The 15,773-nt window shown below is 45.9% G+C and overlaps 1 protein-coding gene across 1 annotated transcript in view; it reads right to left on the bottom strand.

Moving 5' to 3' along the window:
• Positions 1-778: 778 nt before the first annotated feature.
• The window catches only part of SYNPR (synaptoporin), a gene marked incomplete at both ends in the record, with an annotated part of 77,670 nt that continues 62,675 nt past the window's right edge, over positions 779-15,773 (bottom strand). Inside the window, 3 exons of the mRNA XM_079540299.1 lie at positions 779-1,045; positions 1,743-1,934; positions 7,091-7,289. Of these exons, the coding sequence (XP_079396425.1) occupies positions 779-1,045; positions 1,743-1,934; positions 7,091-7,289 (658 nt within the window). The remainder of the gene's footprint in view (positions 1,046-1,742; positions 1,935-7,090; positions 7,290-15,773) is intronic.

Genomic DNA, 15,773 nt, shown 5'->3' with positions numbered 1-15,773 from the left:
GATGGAATAAACATTGGTAAGGTACCATATATACTACTGAATGCCATTTCAAGGAAAAAACATTTTTGTTACAAAGCATTCAGAACTTGGGTAAGCCATATATTCAACTCTGCAAAGTATATAAAAGATGCATACTTCTTTTAAACATACATTTAACAAAATGTAGTGGCAGAAGTTGAGAAGTTCCATTTACACAGTCCAGACATTTGGTAGCATGAAACTGCTTCTCCATGCACTAAGTTACAGATGACTCGGTTAATTGAAATAATAGTAAAATCTTCTGAAACAAAGGATGTGATCAAAACAAAGGCTCTGGAGAGTCACAGACAGGCAGCTTTGAAACCGTTACATGCATGGATATACAGAATAATCAGTAGAAATAATAGTAAAACACTTTTGTTTCTCACCAAAATGCAGAAGGAAATTCAATTATGTTATGCATATTAAATACTACAGACTTGAGGCTACAAAATGCTTCTACCATCTTAACACATACAAAACTACCATAAAGTTATCTCTACAGTACGCACTACAACACGGACTCCAGGTCACCACCTGTGATGCACACACCCCTTATATGCCTATCAGGGGCTCAACATGCCAGCTCCAGCCACGGGCCACCTCCCATCCACCTCAGGAGGTAGAATTAGATCGTCAACCGACATTGAACGCTGCGTTGTAGTATTTATTTGTGTAAAACCCTTAAAAACCTGGTGCCATGGAAACTTGAGACCTGCTAAATGCTCTGTGTGTGAGGGATGGAAGAGCTCACACCACCTTAAATCTGATTAGAGAAGGAAGTTGGCCCACTCTGGCCGTAGCTCTGGGGCTGGCCGTAGTCACCCACCTGCCCGTAGGAGCCTGGCTGGTTGTAGCCCCCAGCTGGCCCGTAGCTGTCCTGGTTGTAGCCTCCCTGGTTGTAGCCACTGGACTGCTTCTCCATGGTGTCTGCAGCGTGCCGCTGGCCCGAGGAGTGCCAGCCCGTCTCCTTAAACACAAACCAAATGTTGCCTGCCCAGAGGATAAAGTTCAAGAATCCAAAGACCTGGATGGGGAGAAATGGAGCTTGTTACCCACAGCGTGGTGCCACACAGCCTGATGGCTTGAACCCCCCATGGTCCTTGGAGAACCAAGGAGCCCCGATCAATCTTTCTCCGCAGACCTGACAGAAAGATCTCTAAGGCATGGAGCAAACTTCCATATTGACCTCCTGAGGTGAATTCGCAAGGTTAAGTGTCTGTTCTCCCTGCTGTTTTAGTAAGTTTGGGATTTTAGCCCCAAATGCTTTTTTTTGAGAATATAATCAAGCTTAAAGAAACACTGGGAAGATAAAATTGGAAGAAAATATTTTAAAAACAGAGAAATTAATTGCCCAGTTTGCTTGAAGTCATTTATTTTGTTCTTTAAACATGTTTTAAACATTGGAATGACATCTAAATGTCTCACTGAAACATAAAGACCAATTTCGTATTGCTCTTATCAAGGGTTCTTAAAGGAATCTGTCAGGCACAACCCCTTTTTCCAAAGCAATGCAGCTGGGGAAGGTTGTAAGCAAAGGATCCCTGCCCTCCACATCCTCAGGTGCTCTGAGCTAGGCTCTATCTTTCCCTTCAGCAAGCTTCTGCTTCCAGATACATGCCTTCCACTAACAGGTTTATACCCGCTGACTTAAGTCAAAGCACAGGCAAAACAGATGAAAATACATTCGTGGGGTAATGGTGCAAGTCATGAAATGTGCTTACAACAGAAGTGTTCAGGCTTGACATAACAGGACTGCGAACGGGCAAGCATTTGTTGGACTGCTGTTTGCAGGCTGACATCAGCAAGAGCACTTCGTCTGGGTCGGTGGCAATCTTTACATCGGACAGTCCTTTAGCCCAAGCAGATGAGCCCACTAGCCACAAGAAGGAGAAGACCACTGTCACAATGAAATCCTAAAAGACAAATCAGTTGGGAGCATTATACTGGTGTATCCATTAAGAAGAAAAAAAATGAAAAAAAAAACATCAGAGAGAAGAAACAAGACTTTGTTATTTCACAATGAGTCGGGATTACTGCCTATGGTGCTAATTTCCAGGGTTTTCAGGCTGCCATCGGCACCTCCAGCCTAAGGGCAGATCCCTGCAGGCACATGGCTGGTGCATGCGGTGCTGAGCTGCCCTGGGAGCTTGGCTGCTCCCCGTGCCCGGCCCTGGCCCAGGAGCTGGAGCAACTGAAATGCTCAGGTGCTGGAGTAGGAGCTGGGCCCTGCTGGGGGCTGTCCCTGGAACAGGTTTCCATCTCAGGCAGAACCTGGAACTGCCTAATCCGCAGCCACCAGCTGAGGTGCTTTCTCACCAGCTGCAGATAAGGCCAAATGTCCCCATTGCACACACCATGCAGCCTCTAATTATCCCCAGCAAACAAACAAACAGAACAATTTGCCAAGCACAGGGACTGCTCAGCTCCTCCATTCCAGCAGTGCTCCCAGTTCCCATCCATGAGAAAACAGAGAAGAGGTGCAGTGGTCCTGCGGGCTGCAGCCATTCCCCACAGCTCTGCTCTGAAGCTCACTTTTCTCTAAAAGGCTCGCTGGAGCATCAACTTGTCCTCGTCTTGGCCAGAAGAAGTGGCCAAGTGCCACTGCTGCTGTGTGGGTTTGGGGGGAGCCGGGGGAGGAGATGTGATTTTTCGAGCTTTCCCGTGTCTTGCTAAAACAGAAGAGCCTTTCTGCTGTCATCTCCCATGCCATCTGTCAGCGCACAGCAGATGGCGGAGGTGCCAAAGTCTGACATCCCACTGACTGCATCACGTCTTGATACCCCCTCCCTGAGGGGCTGCTTCCCCTCTCCCCTTTAAAGTAAAGGTATATGGCAAAGGAGGAGCAAACCATCATTAAGAAAGCAGTCTTTAGGGTTTGTATGCAAAGAAATAAGCGATCCCCAGAAACGTGGTTCTCCTCTACTCCCAGCACCCCCAGCTCTGGGGAACGAGCTCTTCGTGGCACCAAGAGAGGATGGATGAGGAGGCACCAGGCACATCATGAACAAAGGGCTGCTCTGCTCACGCAGATGGGATCACAGTAACTGTGCTTGGATGCTTCCCAAAGGACACATCCTTCTTTTTAACAGCACCACCATTTATTTTCTGCGGGCTTTGAGTTCCTCTGACCTCTCTTCGTGCTGCCCAAATGGGTTCTCCTGAAGAGCATGCTGTGCAGGCCGGGAGCTGACAACCATCTTAGCACTCAATGGGAGCAGTGCAGGCAGAGGCACAGAGCCTGGCAGTGCATTTTCTTCTCAGGTAGATTTCCAGCAGAAGGAATTATTGTACACTTTATGCCTTAGCAGTAACTGAATGAGAAATGAACTCCTAGAGGCAATAGCTCAATTGAAAGTATTTTCCAAAAAATTCCAGCTGGTAGAAATGCCAGATTCTTGCTAAGCTATGAACTATGATGGTATATGCTTTTTTCTTCCTATGAGGCTTGACATATTACCAACCAGGCTCCAACTCGCATAGGGGATCCCACCAACCCAGTAGGCTGGGATGCACCAGAAGTTTGGGGAATACCTTTGTTAAATGATAATGATTCTCTCTTACTGTTGCCACACTGTTATATTTTTGCAAGCGAAGCCAAGCTCTGGAATCAGTGCCTTAACAACAACATAAATGAACAGCGGGTAGAAATCTGAGGCAAACAGACCAAAACTAACACAATATGGAAGATAGAAAGAGGACAGTTATAAAAGCAAACTCCCCAACTACAGCAGAGGGGCGCAGACATCTCATCCATTCTGTGCAAGGAGCAAAACCATAGAATCATCATAGAATGACTTAGGTTGAAGAAGACCTTCAGGACTACCTGGTTCCATCTCCCCTCCATTTGGCAGGGCTGCCACCCACTACATCATGATGCTCAGGGCCCCACCCAGCCTGGCCTTAAAAAAAAGATACGACAAAATATGTGACTAGAGCACAAACTTGTGCCTTCCTATTTATTTTGAATCTTTGCTAGCCTTCAAGCTTTGGCTGGAGCTTGAACTGCTCTTGTTTGCAAGCAGGTTTGGATTCCTGGCTGAACATTTTCACAACTCTGGGTGGAACAGAGTTACGAGATAATGACATGCTGAAAATAAAAGTGAATCTCAAGCTAAGCTGTTCTGTGGCTTAATGTCTATCTGGGGAATTTCTCCTTGGTAATTAAAGCCAGAGTGTCTGCATACTAAAACAAATCTTGCATTTGAATGTTTAATATCCCCATAGCATGGCTATATCTTCTTTTGTGGGTTTTTTTTTTCCTTTTTGCCTTTGGAACAAGGTAATTTTTGTAGTTGCCCTCTTGAAATCGTGCTTACAGATCTCTTCAGTGTGCCTGTTGTATGATTACACCATACTCCAAATTGCAAGGTTCCATTTTCAGATCTCAGCTGAGGTGCTCTGGTCTGCCTACAGGTGCCTTTGAGAAGGAGGCAAAATAGGAACACGTAGGAGAAAGCAAAAAAACCCCAAAATTTAAAACACACAGGATATCCAAGGAGGGAGTTTTTAAGAGCTTGGAGTATGCATAGCCAAAAAAAATCCTTGCTGTCTTTTTCAAGTTGAATCTTGCTGCTACCAGCTTTGCCAAAAATGCCTGCTTCAAGCTTTGAATGAGTTACACTCATACGTACTTCCAGCTACAGCCTTAGGAACTCGCTGCCAGCAAAGCCCTTTGGGAGGCACCAACATCTGCAGCAAGGGCAAAGTGCATCCAAGGGAGGTGGCAGAAGTAGGCTGAAATCGCTCTTTGAAATGCAAAGAACCATTTGGGTTATTCATTCATTTGGGTTATTCTCTCTTTCCAGAGTTTTATCAACTCTTTCTGCCTAAGCCCAGTAATGCATTTATGTTAATTGACTGGAATAAAGCGATACACTTGCAAGTGAATGCATGTGATTGTTCACAGATGCTCTAGAACTTCCCAAAACCAAATGCAACATGTGAGTTTAACCAAACCCAACACGTGAGTTTGACCAAATCTAGTGCATAAGTTTAACCAAACCCAATGCATGAATTCAACCAAACCCAATATATGGCCCTCTCCCAGGCTTATCTGTCCAGGATAACCCTCCATTCATCAAGTGGGGAATATTTCCTGCCACAATGTCTCACTTCACACTGAATGTTAAAATATTTTCCCACACTTCCATCCATTGAAGTGGTGCCCAGCATAGCTCTCAGCACAAGCAGTTGGCCTTCCCCATGTTTGTGCCAACAAGGTGAACTCAAAACATTCACAACAATAGTCTACTCCAGGAGTCTCCTGGAACCGCGGCCATCATGTTTTTATAACTGCAGTGCCTTCACTCAGATAGGCCTGATACAATTTGGGATGCAATGACACTGCTTTACTGCCTGTGCAAGAGAGTTTTGAAAAAGTCTCCTAAAATTTCAAGTAAAAGTTCCACTCATTTTTCAAATCCATCAGGAGGAAAGCAGCCAGTTCTGAGAAGATGCAGCTTAAAGGCAGATGTCATCCCAGACTGAGCAACTCCCAAGCCAAGAGGAAATGCGAGGCTTGAAACAGGACTGGTTTTAAATATGAAATTGTGATCAGGCACGGCAGCAGAGGAAAGGGCAAAATCATCATCTCCCAGTCATCACTGAGAGACAAACACCCGACACCGCCTTCATCCCTTGCACAATTCATTGCATCCCTCAGGAGGGCCCTGCAGCCCTGGGAAGTTGCCTTGCACCCCATCCTGGAGCACGTAGAACCCCGCTTCTGGCAGTATAAGTAACCCTGAGCCACTGCCCAGCACCACCCCCTGGCAGGAGCAGCTCAGCTGTAGGACACACAGAAGAATCTTTACGTTCAGAACAAATAAGGTCACGTAGGCTCGCTTTAAAGACTGGAAAACTGCAAACAACAGCTTTGGTAACAGGCACCAGTTAAATTTAACTTGTAGATTCAATTACAGTCCATTACACAGAACAAATTAAATCAACACCATGCTGATGCTGTAGCGGATTGCAATGTGCATCCTGCAACAAACAACTGCAGCAGCTGTCAGCAAAGTCCCAGACAATGACAAATGTCAACATCATAAACTGACACATTAGCACTGCTATTGTCATTCCTTTTTCCATCATGAAGGATAACGGAGTTAGTCAGAAAAAAAGAATTATTTTCCACAAGAAAATTAAAATGGCAGATCTCTGCAACTAATCCTCTGCATAGACAGTTTGAAATGAGGTATTGCTTGACACCAACCACATCAAGCAAAGCAAGGCACTATTTATTCACTAGAGGAGAATGAAGGAGAGTGGTCCCTGTCGGCAGCATGATGCATCCCTACAGGCTGCAGATGAAGAGGTCTGGTCTAACATCATGCACCTGTCCCTGCCTGGCTGTGATGCTCTGGTGGGTGATGGACACCTAGAACAAAACAGCTCTCCTGGGTTTTACAGCCTTGATTTATAAGAAAAAGAATAAGCAGCAGCACTTGCTTTTTATTGGGCACCTTTAGGAATCACTAAAAAGAAAAATCATGACACAAATTGACACGGGTTGCTGGGTGCATGTAATGATAACTGAAGGGCAAGGATGTTCAAAAGTCAGTGTGGAGACATAAATGTGCCGGGAGCTGCAGGTAATTCTGGAAAACCAGCCATGTAATTCTCCATATCAAAGTCACTTGGCTGCACTCAGCAGTAATTAGCAGAAAGCAATCTCCCTGGCTGGGCATGCTTTCATCTTTCTGCTAGGATGATATCTAATTCCTCCTCTTCCCTTCCTTCCTATCGATGGAGCTCTGCTGTCACAGAGCTGTCCTGACCCCAAACCACATGCAACCACCCAGCTCCACATTCACTGTCCACGTGGACATCATCACTGCAGGAGGTGGTGGGGAAGCACAGAACCCTACAAACACACACAGAACTGTCACTAAGCCCCAGCCTCACATAATCTCTACAACCCTTGGCGCTATAAGCTTAAACCCCCATTACAATATTGAGAAAGGTGAACAAAGATGCTTTAGAGATGTTGGGCTTCTGGATCTCCTGGACCACACCACAGCCTCAACCACCAAAAACGCTCCTGAAAACACTGCAAATGCACACTTACAATTAGAGGTCCCCTGTTGTTTTCACGGTACTTGTTCTGGAAGAAGATATAAACCACGGTGGCAGCCAGCGAGTAGAGGAAGGCGAAGACTGCAATGGTGACAAAGAACTCTGCTGACGAGGAGAAGTCCCCTATCAAGGAGAGCGTTTCTCGGCGCTTGCCTTCACAAGTGGGAGCATCGAAATTCACTTGATGCAACCTGGAAAACACCCCAAGGAGCAGTAGGTGAAGCACAGAAAACCATTACCTGAATGAAGATATAAATATACTTGCTGTCTCCATGCCTCATTCCCGATGTGCACTGATCTCCTGCTTGAATTGTGTGGGCTGCACTCCTTGAAGCTGCTCACACACGTGGGGTTAATTCTTAGTGAGATTCCGAGCACATCTTTTCATCAATCTTTCAATCAATCAGAGAGAAGATCTGATGTTCCTCTGGTTTGGTACAATTGCCCCCCCTTACTGAGGTTTTGCCATGACAACAACTGAAAAAAAGGGTAACGTGAGAAATGAAGTGATTCGGTTCTTGAATTCTTACGATCAAGGAAGAAAACAGGGCTCTGTCGTGGCTATGGGACATCTACATTTGTAAGCTTGCATCTTCCTTGTGTAACACTGCTTAGTGCATGGCTACTGCAGCTATTGGCTTCTATACCAAAGGCTTTTAAAGCCAAGCTGCAGCAGAAATACACAACTTGTGTCAAAGAAACAGCCTGCAAGCCTTGGTTTTAGCAGTCAAAGCCCTACTCTTGTGCTCTCACACTGCAGTCAGCCACCGAGCTAATAGTTTTGTGGTTCTGTCTGGCAGCTCCTGTCAGACACTTTTTTGCTTTAATAATTTTAATTTCTGGTTCTGAAAGAGGAATAGGGTCCCTAGGGGGGTGCTTTGGCTGGTAGCATCGTGCTGCCCCAGATTAGCATCAGTGGAGACAAGGGGCCTGACGAAGGCTCATGCTGTTGTGCTCTGCGCTGGGACAGCAGAGGGGATGAAGCCAGCAGAAAGTTAACAACAGCAATTAAAGAAGTTATGATCTGGTGCTGAGAAAGGGTGAGGCCTTCTGGGAGACATTCTTCTGCTCAAGGGCAATTAATGTGAGCAGCAGCGAGCCAACAGCAGCCGTGAATATATGCCTAAATAAAAAGCTGGGTCCCTTGAGAGAAACGAAGATAGATTAATGGACACCGGAGCATCGCTCAACCTTTCTTGGTCCAAACTAAGCACATCCAAAGCGTAAGCAGAGCTTTTTGATCAGCAGCCCATGCACAACAGCAGCTATCTGCCACGGGCACTGCCCTCCCCCAGCTTCTGCTGCCGTGGTTGAGGTGGGATGAAAACATAAGATGTGTCTGCTCAGATTGCAGACAAGCAGCAGTTGATTCCCTCCTCAACACAAACACAGCAAAGCCCACTGAGAGCTGAATAAGTGAGAGAGACTAATGCCTCTGGACATACAGATAGCTTCTTGGCTTAGGTTCAGGGCTTCCTGGCATTAGTTGGGTCTTACTGCCTTTTTGTAAAGGCAGAAAGGGGAAGAGGAAGATTTCCTAGTGGCTGCTGTACCAGTTCTGCAGCCTGGAGAGAGAGTGGCTTTGTTTTAACCATCACCAGCATTACAGAAAGCTTCTGAATGCAAGATGTTCATAGCCCAAAAAGAAAGCTCTGTGCTTTCCTCACCTACAGCCGTGTGGGTGCTGTATGGACACAGAATGAAACTGGGAGATGGGAACCTGGCCCAAAACCTATGAAATCAACAGCGTGGGGAGTGAATCAGTACAAAACCCCAGCCTCATTCCCCAGGGGAATGCAACACCATGCACAGAGGCGGTGGCACCACTTTCCTATTCCCTGTTTTCTGGATTATATCTCATTTCTGAATCATATTCTATTAACATCTTACTCTTATCTTCCCAGCAGTGTTTTTCTGGCCAAGCATCTGTCAGTGATATCAGATAGCCTGTGATCACAGAAGCCTTCTTCCATCAAGTTATTTTTGTTCACTAGCTTTTCCCCTTTAGATTTCTCCAGCCTCTGAGAGGAAGTGCAGTAATTGGTGCCTCTTGTGGCCACTGCACCTCTGCCCAAACAACTGAGATCTCAGCTGAGCAAAGGGCCCCAAAATAGGCTGTGACATAGACCTGGGAAGAGAGGATGCTGGCTTTCAAGACGCATTTGAGAAGTTCCTTTCAGACTGGGAAGGATCAGTGATAGAAATTCCAGTTTTAGTAATCAAGCCTGCTTTGATCTGGAATGGCATCCCACAGGGGAAGCTCCAATTTTCCCACCAAAGCTGCTGAGTCAACCTCTATGGGGGCATGATCATTTGGTGGTGACTCACAAAAAATTAATTGCATCTACATCTCTGCCTCCCACTTTCTCCTTCTTCTACCTCTCATATCCTCTGACTTAATCTTCATTAATTTTCTCTCATCTCCAATTCTTTACAACCCACCTTCTCCTCAGAGCCATCCTTGGCCAGCATCCTCCTTCTGTTGCTTTTCTGCCTCCAGTACCACCCCTGTATTTCATTCTCACTTCCCCATTTCCTGGGCAATACTGGGAGCCCTGAGAGTGACTCTTTGCAATCACACCCTCTGCTCTTCGTTAACATCTGAGCAATACTGTTGGGCTGTGTTAGCAGAAGTGATTGTTACTGATTGACAAGTTATGCAAATAAAAAGCACTAAGGTATTTATCTATTTAAGAAAAAAAAGTAATGAAATCCTTTCTGCCCCAGCAAATCCCCCCAAAAGTGCTATCTGCCCTGTGCTGTGTTGCTATTAATTCAGAAATGAAGCTGATAATTCAGGAATGTGACCTTGCAGCCTGCACACAGCAGAGCAGCACTGAAGCCATCCTCACTGCTCATCACTGACACCAACCCTTCACCTGCTAGGTCTGTTTGTCAACAACAGCCACCAATGCCAGGCTTTCCAGGCGTGAATTCCCCCAGATCCACATGAATCTGAAGCAAAGTCCACCAAAGGCTGTTGAGTTGCACTGATGAAGTCATGGTAACTAAGGGCTTATGAGATCTATTCTACCACTTGGCAAACTTTCTGCTGCTGTAGGAAATATAACAAGATGACTGCATTGTCTGGCTTGACAAGACCAACAGAGGGTAAGAATATTTTACTGTGGAAAAAAAAGGATTTTTACATTGTTCCACTACAGCAAAGAGTGGGTTGGCTCTCAGACACTAATTACCTGTGAGCTGAAAACAGTGCATGAAGCCAGGCACTCTGAACAATGCTAGAGCTGGAACATGTGCGTGGGGGAGCATGAGCTGTGCTCTCCCTGTACCAGCACGAGGTTGTCTTTCCTTCCTGAACTTCCTCAGTGCAAGTCTCGTGGGAATTTGCTTTTAATTATGGTCCCTCTCTTTTCCAGAGCCATCTAGCTCTACCAACAGGCACAGGATGAGAGCCCAAGCAGGAGAGCACACATTGAGCATTCCAATCTCCCTCGACTGAAGAAATCTTTTAGCCTTAGTGCTTAGCCTTGAAGCCAACAGAACATGCAATTAATGGTAAGTACTTGCTCAAGTATTATTGATGAACAGGCAAAGATTTCCCCCCCTGAGGTTTGATCAGTGCCTGGATTAACAAAGACCAGATAAAATTCTGCTTCTGAAAAATCTCAATGGGGGTTACTGTTTCTCCATTCGTTTACTAGGATGCGGTGAAAGAAATACAAGTAAAAAAATCAAGTTTTGGCAGACTGTCCTATTTTCTGCAAATAGCATCTTGTAATCCACCCCCCAACTCGTCCATGACACACTTGCACAAAATCTGCACCACCCACACACGCACTTGCAAAAATGCAAAGATCCATTATCTGTGCATTGGGCTTTATTTCCCCCTCGCTTGTTTCTGGGAGTCACACTGTCCATTGTATTTACTGTCTGAAAAGCAATCAGAGAAATACATTACTGGAAATGAGTTACTGCAAGTAGTGACTGTGGAGGGATCTGTTGTGAAATGTTTATCTTGGCTGATAATCTCCAAAACAAGGGACAAACGAGGTTTCAAAATACAGTAGGGAAAAGCTGAAATGCGCAGGGCCCAGCGGCTCTGGTGAGACATGAAAGCGATGGGGATTTTTGTTTTGCTCTGGGATGCAAAGTGATGTTTAGTATTCAGACAACAGTAGAAATCTGTCTGAGAAGAAAAGGCTTATGCTTGGGCAGGGGAAAACACAAGGTACAGAATGCTCACCTGCCACAACAGACATCCCAACCCTGCCTGGCATCACCAGGAGGTTTCACACACCTCTTGAACACATTTATCCCTAACTTCTGCCCTGACAGCTGAACATTCTAATGATCCCCCATTTGTCACAGCTCTCTTCAGTGATTTACACCACCTGGATGTAAGTCTAGAGCAGGCAGTGCTCAAAACCCAGATGATGCTACCAGGAAGCCAACCAGTAAAACTCCACCGACCCACATTCTTTTCTGGTTTATGTCCAGTTAAAATACTGGAAAACATTCACCCCCCTCTGTTTTCAGTCTAAGTTGTCAGGCTCCCAACTCTCTCTCACACATAGCTGTCGTGCAAACATTTGGCCAGTGCTGTTTTGCTGGAGTGCTGTTTTTAATAGGACAAGCTGTCAGCCACAGTTGCTGTCTCAACACAGCATGCTGCTGCCTACCCAGAGCAGCACGGCATTCACATCCTCTGCTCCTTCCATCTCCATTCTTTATCTCCTATCTCTTCTCTCATTAGCACAGTGAGATTCTGCAAGTATTCAGGTCTCCACAAAGCAAAAGACCAGAACTGTGTGGAGGATGGGGTATAAAGGCTTGGGTGTAGGGAAAACCCTAGTACAACAGAGCCCTGTCCCTGCAGGTAGCATATCTGGAAGGCCAACAGTATCCTGGGCATCAATAGAGGGGCAGCCAGAAGGGAGAGGGAAGGGATGGGAATTGTCCCCTTCTGTGCTGCCCTTATGAGGCTCTCAATACAGGAGGGATGAGGAGCTGTTAGAGTGGTTCCTAGGAGGAAAGGTTGAGGGAATTGAGTTCATTCAGCCTGAAGAAGAGAAGGCTCTAGGGAGACTTCACTGCATCCTTCCAGAACTTGAGGGGAGCTTGCAAACAGGAAGGGAAGTGCCTTTTAAAACAATCTACTAGTAGTAGGGCAAAGGGGGATGGCATTAAGCTAAAAGAGAGGAGATTTAGGTTAGATGTCAGGAAGAAGTTCTTTACTCGGACAGTGGTGAGGCAGTGGCACAGCTGCCCAGAGCTGTGGGTGCCCATCCCTGGAGGCATTCAAGGCCAGGCTGGATGGGGTCCTGGGCAGCCTGAGCTGCTGGGGGGCAGCCATGTCCCCAGAAGGGGTTAAAACTGGGTGGGCTTTAAGTTCCCTTCCAATCCAACCATTCTACGAAATCTCTTGGAAAACAGCCCACACAGCAGCTTTGTCCCATTCTCCCACAGGGAGACACAGCAGTGCACCTCCCCAGACTGCACCCGTAACAGGAATTCAAGCCCTACTACTCCATCGTAACACCAAAAAGGAAATAAAGTGTCTCGTTATAGAACACATGCTGCTGCAAGTACTCACAACGTTGAGTGGGTGATCCCAGCCCCAATTCCAAGCCTACATCCAGACCCAGATTTATTTCCCGAGATACTTTCACAGCTCTCCTCAAGCACACGCTTCTCCTTCCCATGCAAACAGAGCACAGCACTCAGACATCCTCCACCAGACTGTGCCAACCCAAACATCTCCTCACACTGGGCTTTGTGTCACAGACCGGTAGGGTTGCAGATCTGATGATTTGAGGGCAGGGGGTGCACCAACCCTGTGGGTATTCTTTTGGAGCAACATTGGAACCAACACACTTTGCTGCTGCCCTTTGCCCCGTGAGAAGTAAGGTTCACATACAGTTTAATCTATGTCTGTAAGTCCTGAAAGCAGAAGTTCCATCTTCAGGGCCAGCTGAGATAAATACATACACAAGAGCAATTACAGAAGCAGCAGCAGCATTCATTCCTTTGTGTTATATTTTCATATCAACGCTGTATTTTAACAATAATTTTCCCAAGCATGTTGTCCTAAGGCACTTGAGGCAACCAAATTCATTCCTCTGTAGAGTTTTACAGCACGTCTCCAACAGAACTCCCAGCCAAGGCATCTTCATTCCAAGCACTTTTCTGAGGTCCCAGGTAAACCTTCAGGGCTGCTGCTCAGCAACATGCAGACTTGGGAGCAGGGGAAGGATGTGCGTTTGATGGCTGCCACGCGGGGCATGGGATCAGATGGCAAACAAAGGAGAGCCAAAGGGTTTCTACTTTGGTTGCTTTTGCACTGGCAGCATGAAAACGGGCGAGAAGAAAATTGCAAGGGAAGTTGTAAAAAGCCTGGCTTACAGAAGAGGCCTTTGTGACATGCACAGATAAAATGCCATCATCGTACAACGCTGTAGAGACTATTCATGAATATATATTAAAAATTCAAATTGGAAAGAAGCTGCATATATTAAAAAATCAAAGAATGACTTCCACTTTAAGATCAAATTATGGTTGAAGTATTGAAGAATTTTTCTGACACCAAAACAGTGTTAAGCATAAAATACAGCATCTATAAAGCCAAATAAGCCAGTCTGGATCAATACCATCCACATTCATCAAGACTCCAATTGCTTTGTGTGCCAAAATAAAAGCTTCTACGACTTAATGAAGATTTAAGCAGCACCATTCTCCCTCTTCTGCAGCAGACACCTTCTCCAGAAAGTTGCTTCCACTTTCCTTCTCCATCTGAATTTTTCCCTATTAAAAATTCATTGAAAGCTGAAGAGAAATGTATTTGTTGAACACACCTGGGTCACCTTTTCCCAGGGCTGGCAGACAATGTAAAAGCAGCTCTAACAAAGCCAAGGTTCACCTGGTGGAGTTCAGAGTTCAGCCTGATTATGGACCTGCTTCCCTGCAGACACCTGACCAAGGTCTTGCATGCTCGACCACTAGGGATCCGCAAGCCAGGGCCATTCCTTAAACATCTCAGTTAACACAGTTCATGGATGGATCAATTGTAGAGTCAGAAGGGACCACTGCAGTTGTGCTGCTCAGCCTCCTAGCCAGTGAACTACACTCGATAATCCCCTCAGCTCATTTGTGCTAAAGGCACACAGCTTTCCAGGGCTACCAGGAGCTGAAGGAAGGAGACTGCTCCATTCCAGGTTGGAATGGGTCACGCACAGTTGAACCAACTCTGTTCTGTTTCCTGGGAGCTCAACCAAACCCACCCGGAAACCAGGGCAACTGCATTTTGGCACTGAGCTCACCTAAAGCTGGTGCAACTTCCATGGCTAGATAGTAGAAAAGCAAGCTAGCAGAAGTGCTAGGAAACCTGACTTGGTTTTGCAGGAGCATCTTTTGAACATATGCAAAATGAAATAGGAAGTGAGATGGCTTTATCCCTTCCTGCTTCCCACCCTACACTGGTAACGCAGTCCCTGAAATGTCAAACATACTCAAGACCACAATGCCTGTGCTACCTAACAGGTATGGAAGTCCTCTCCAAATCTCTCTCAGAAGGCAGGAGTCCTATTCATCCTAATAATCAGCAGCTCCTCACTTCCCAGCTGAAACAGATGTTTAATCTTTTAGTGAAAATGTTTTTCATTGAATTCTGAAGCAAGATTTATTACAAACGGGTAAAGAAAATTGAAGACTGGTACGTTCTGGCAAAGCAGTATGCTAATATTAACAGAGGCTTTTTCCAAAGAAAGATTGCTGCAAAGCACAGAGTTAGCTACTTTCTCCTTAATAATCATCTGTAGCTTCTAAGTAGGTAATTTGGATCTGGTGGTCATATTTCAGAAGAAGGACAAGCCTGCCTACTGCATGCAGATGAGGCGTACACTTTAAAGGGTACTCAATGGAAATATCTTTATTCAAATGAGATTCTCAGAGAGTGAATGAAAAGCTTCCACAAAACACAATTTCCTTTTCCTTCAGACATAGGGATTACTTCCAGACACAGCTTTAGTAGCATGCTGGAAATATATGTGCTGCATAGCAAAGGCATGTACAGGCATCTCACTTCATCAAGCTTTTCTATAAGCACCACCACTCTTCCCATTGGCCTGTATGCTCAGCCCTCCCAGCACGTATGCACACGCTTACCCTAACCATGTTAAGCACGTGACATGAAGCTTTATGTACCAAAAATCTTCAGTACAGACACTGCCACATTGCTCTTCTGAATCCTTCCAAGCTCCCTGTCTGCTGGAACCAATGATTTCTCCAAATCCATCCATGCCAGTTAGTGGAAACTTGCTGTCCTGTTGAGCCCTACATATTGATGTTTAGTTGCTTAAGGCTCCCAGCACTTACTTACCAGCTAGCCAAGGTCTAGCTGTGCACCTCCTAGGAGAAGGAAACCAATATCCTTACACTCAAGGCAATTGAAGGAGAGCAGCTGCTCATACAGCTGGATGCCCCTCTACATCACAAGCCCTGCTGGAAGGTGCAGCTCTAAAAGCAGCACTCAGGTGTTTGGCTGCTTCAGTGCCACTGCAGACTGCTGTGACAGCATGGCCATGTCAGCTGCTCAGCACATCCCTTCTTCCTCCCACACCTGCTCCAGTTGTCAGCCGGTAACCAGAGAACTGAAGGCATTGCAAAGGGAAATGCCACGTGAACACAGACTGATTCAGACAACTGCGGGAAATTCA

The sequence above is a fragment of the Tetrao urogallus genome (assembly GCF_951394365.1).
Source record: "Tetrao urogallus genome assembly, chromosome: 10".
In the NCBI taxonomy this organism is placed as follows: Eukaryota; Metazoa; Chordata; class Aves; order Galliformes; family Phasianidae; genus Tetrao; species Tetrao urogallus.
Note: the sequence above shows the minus strand (reverse complement) of the source record. Positions and strands in the feature narration are given on the sequence as shown.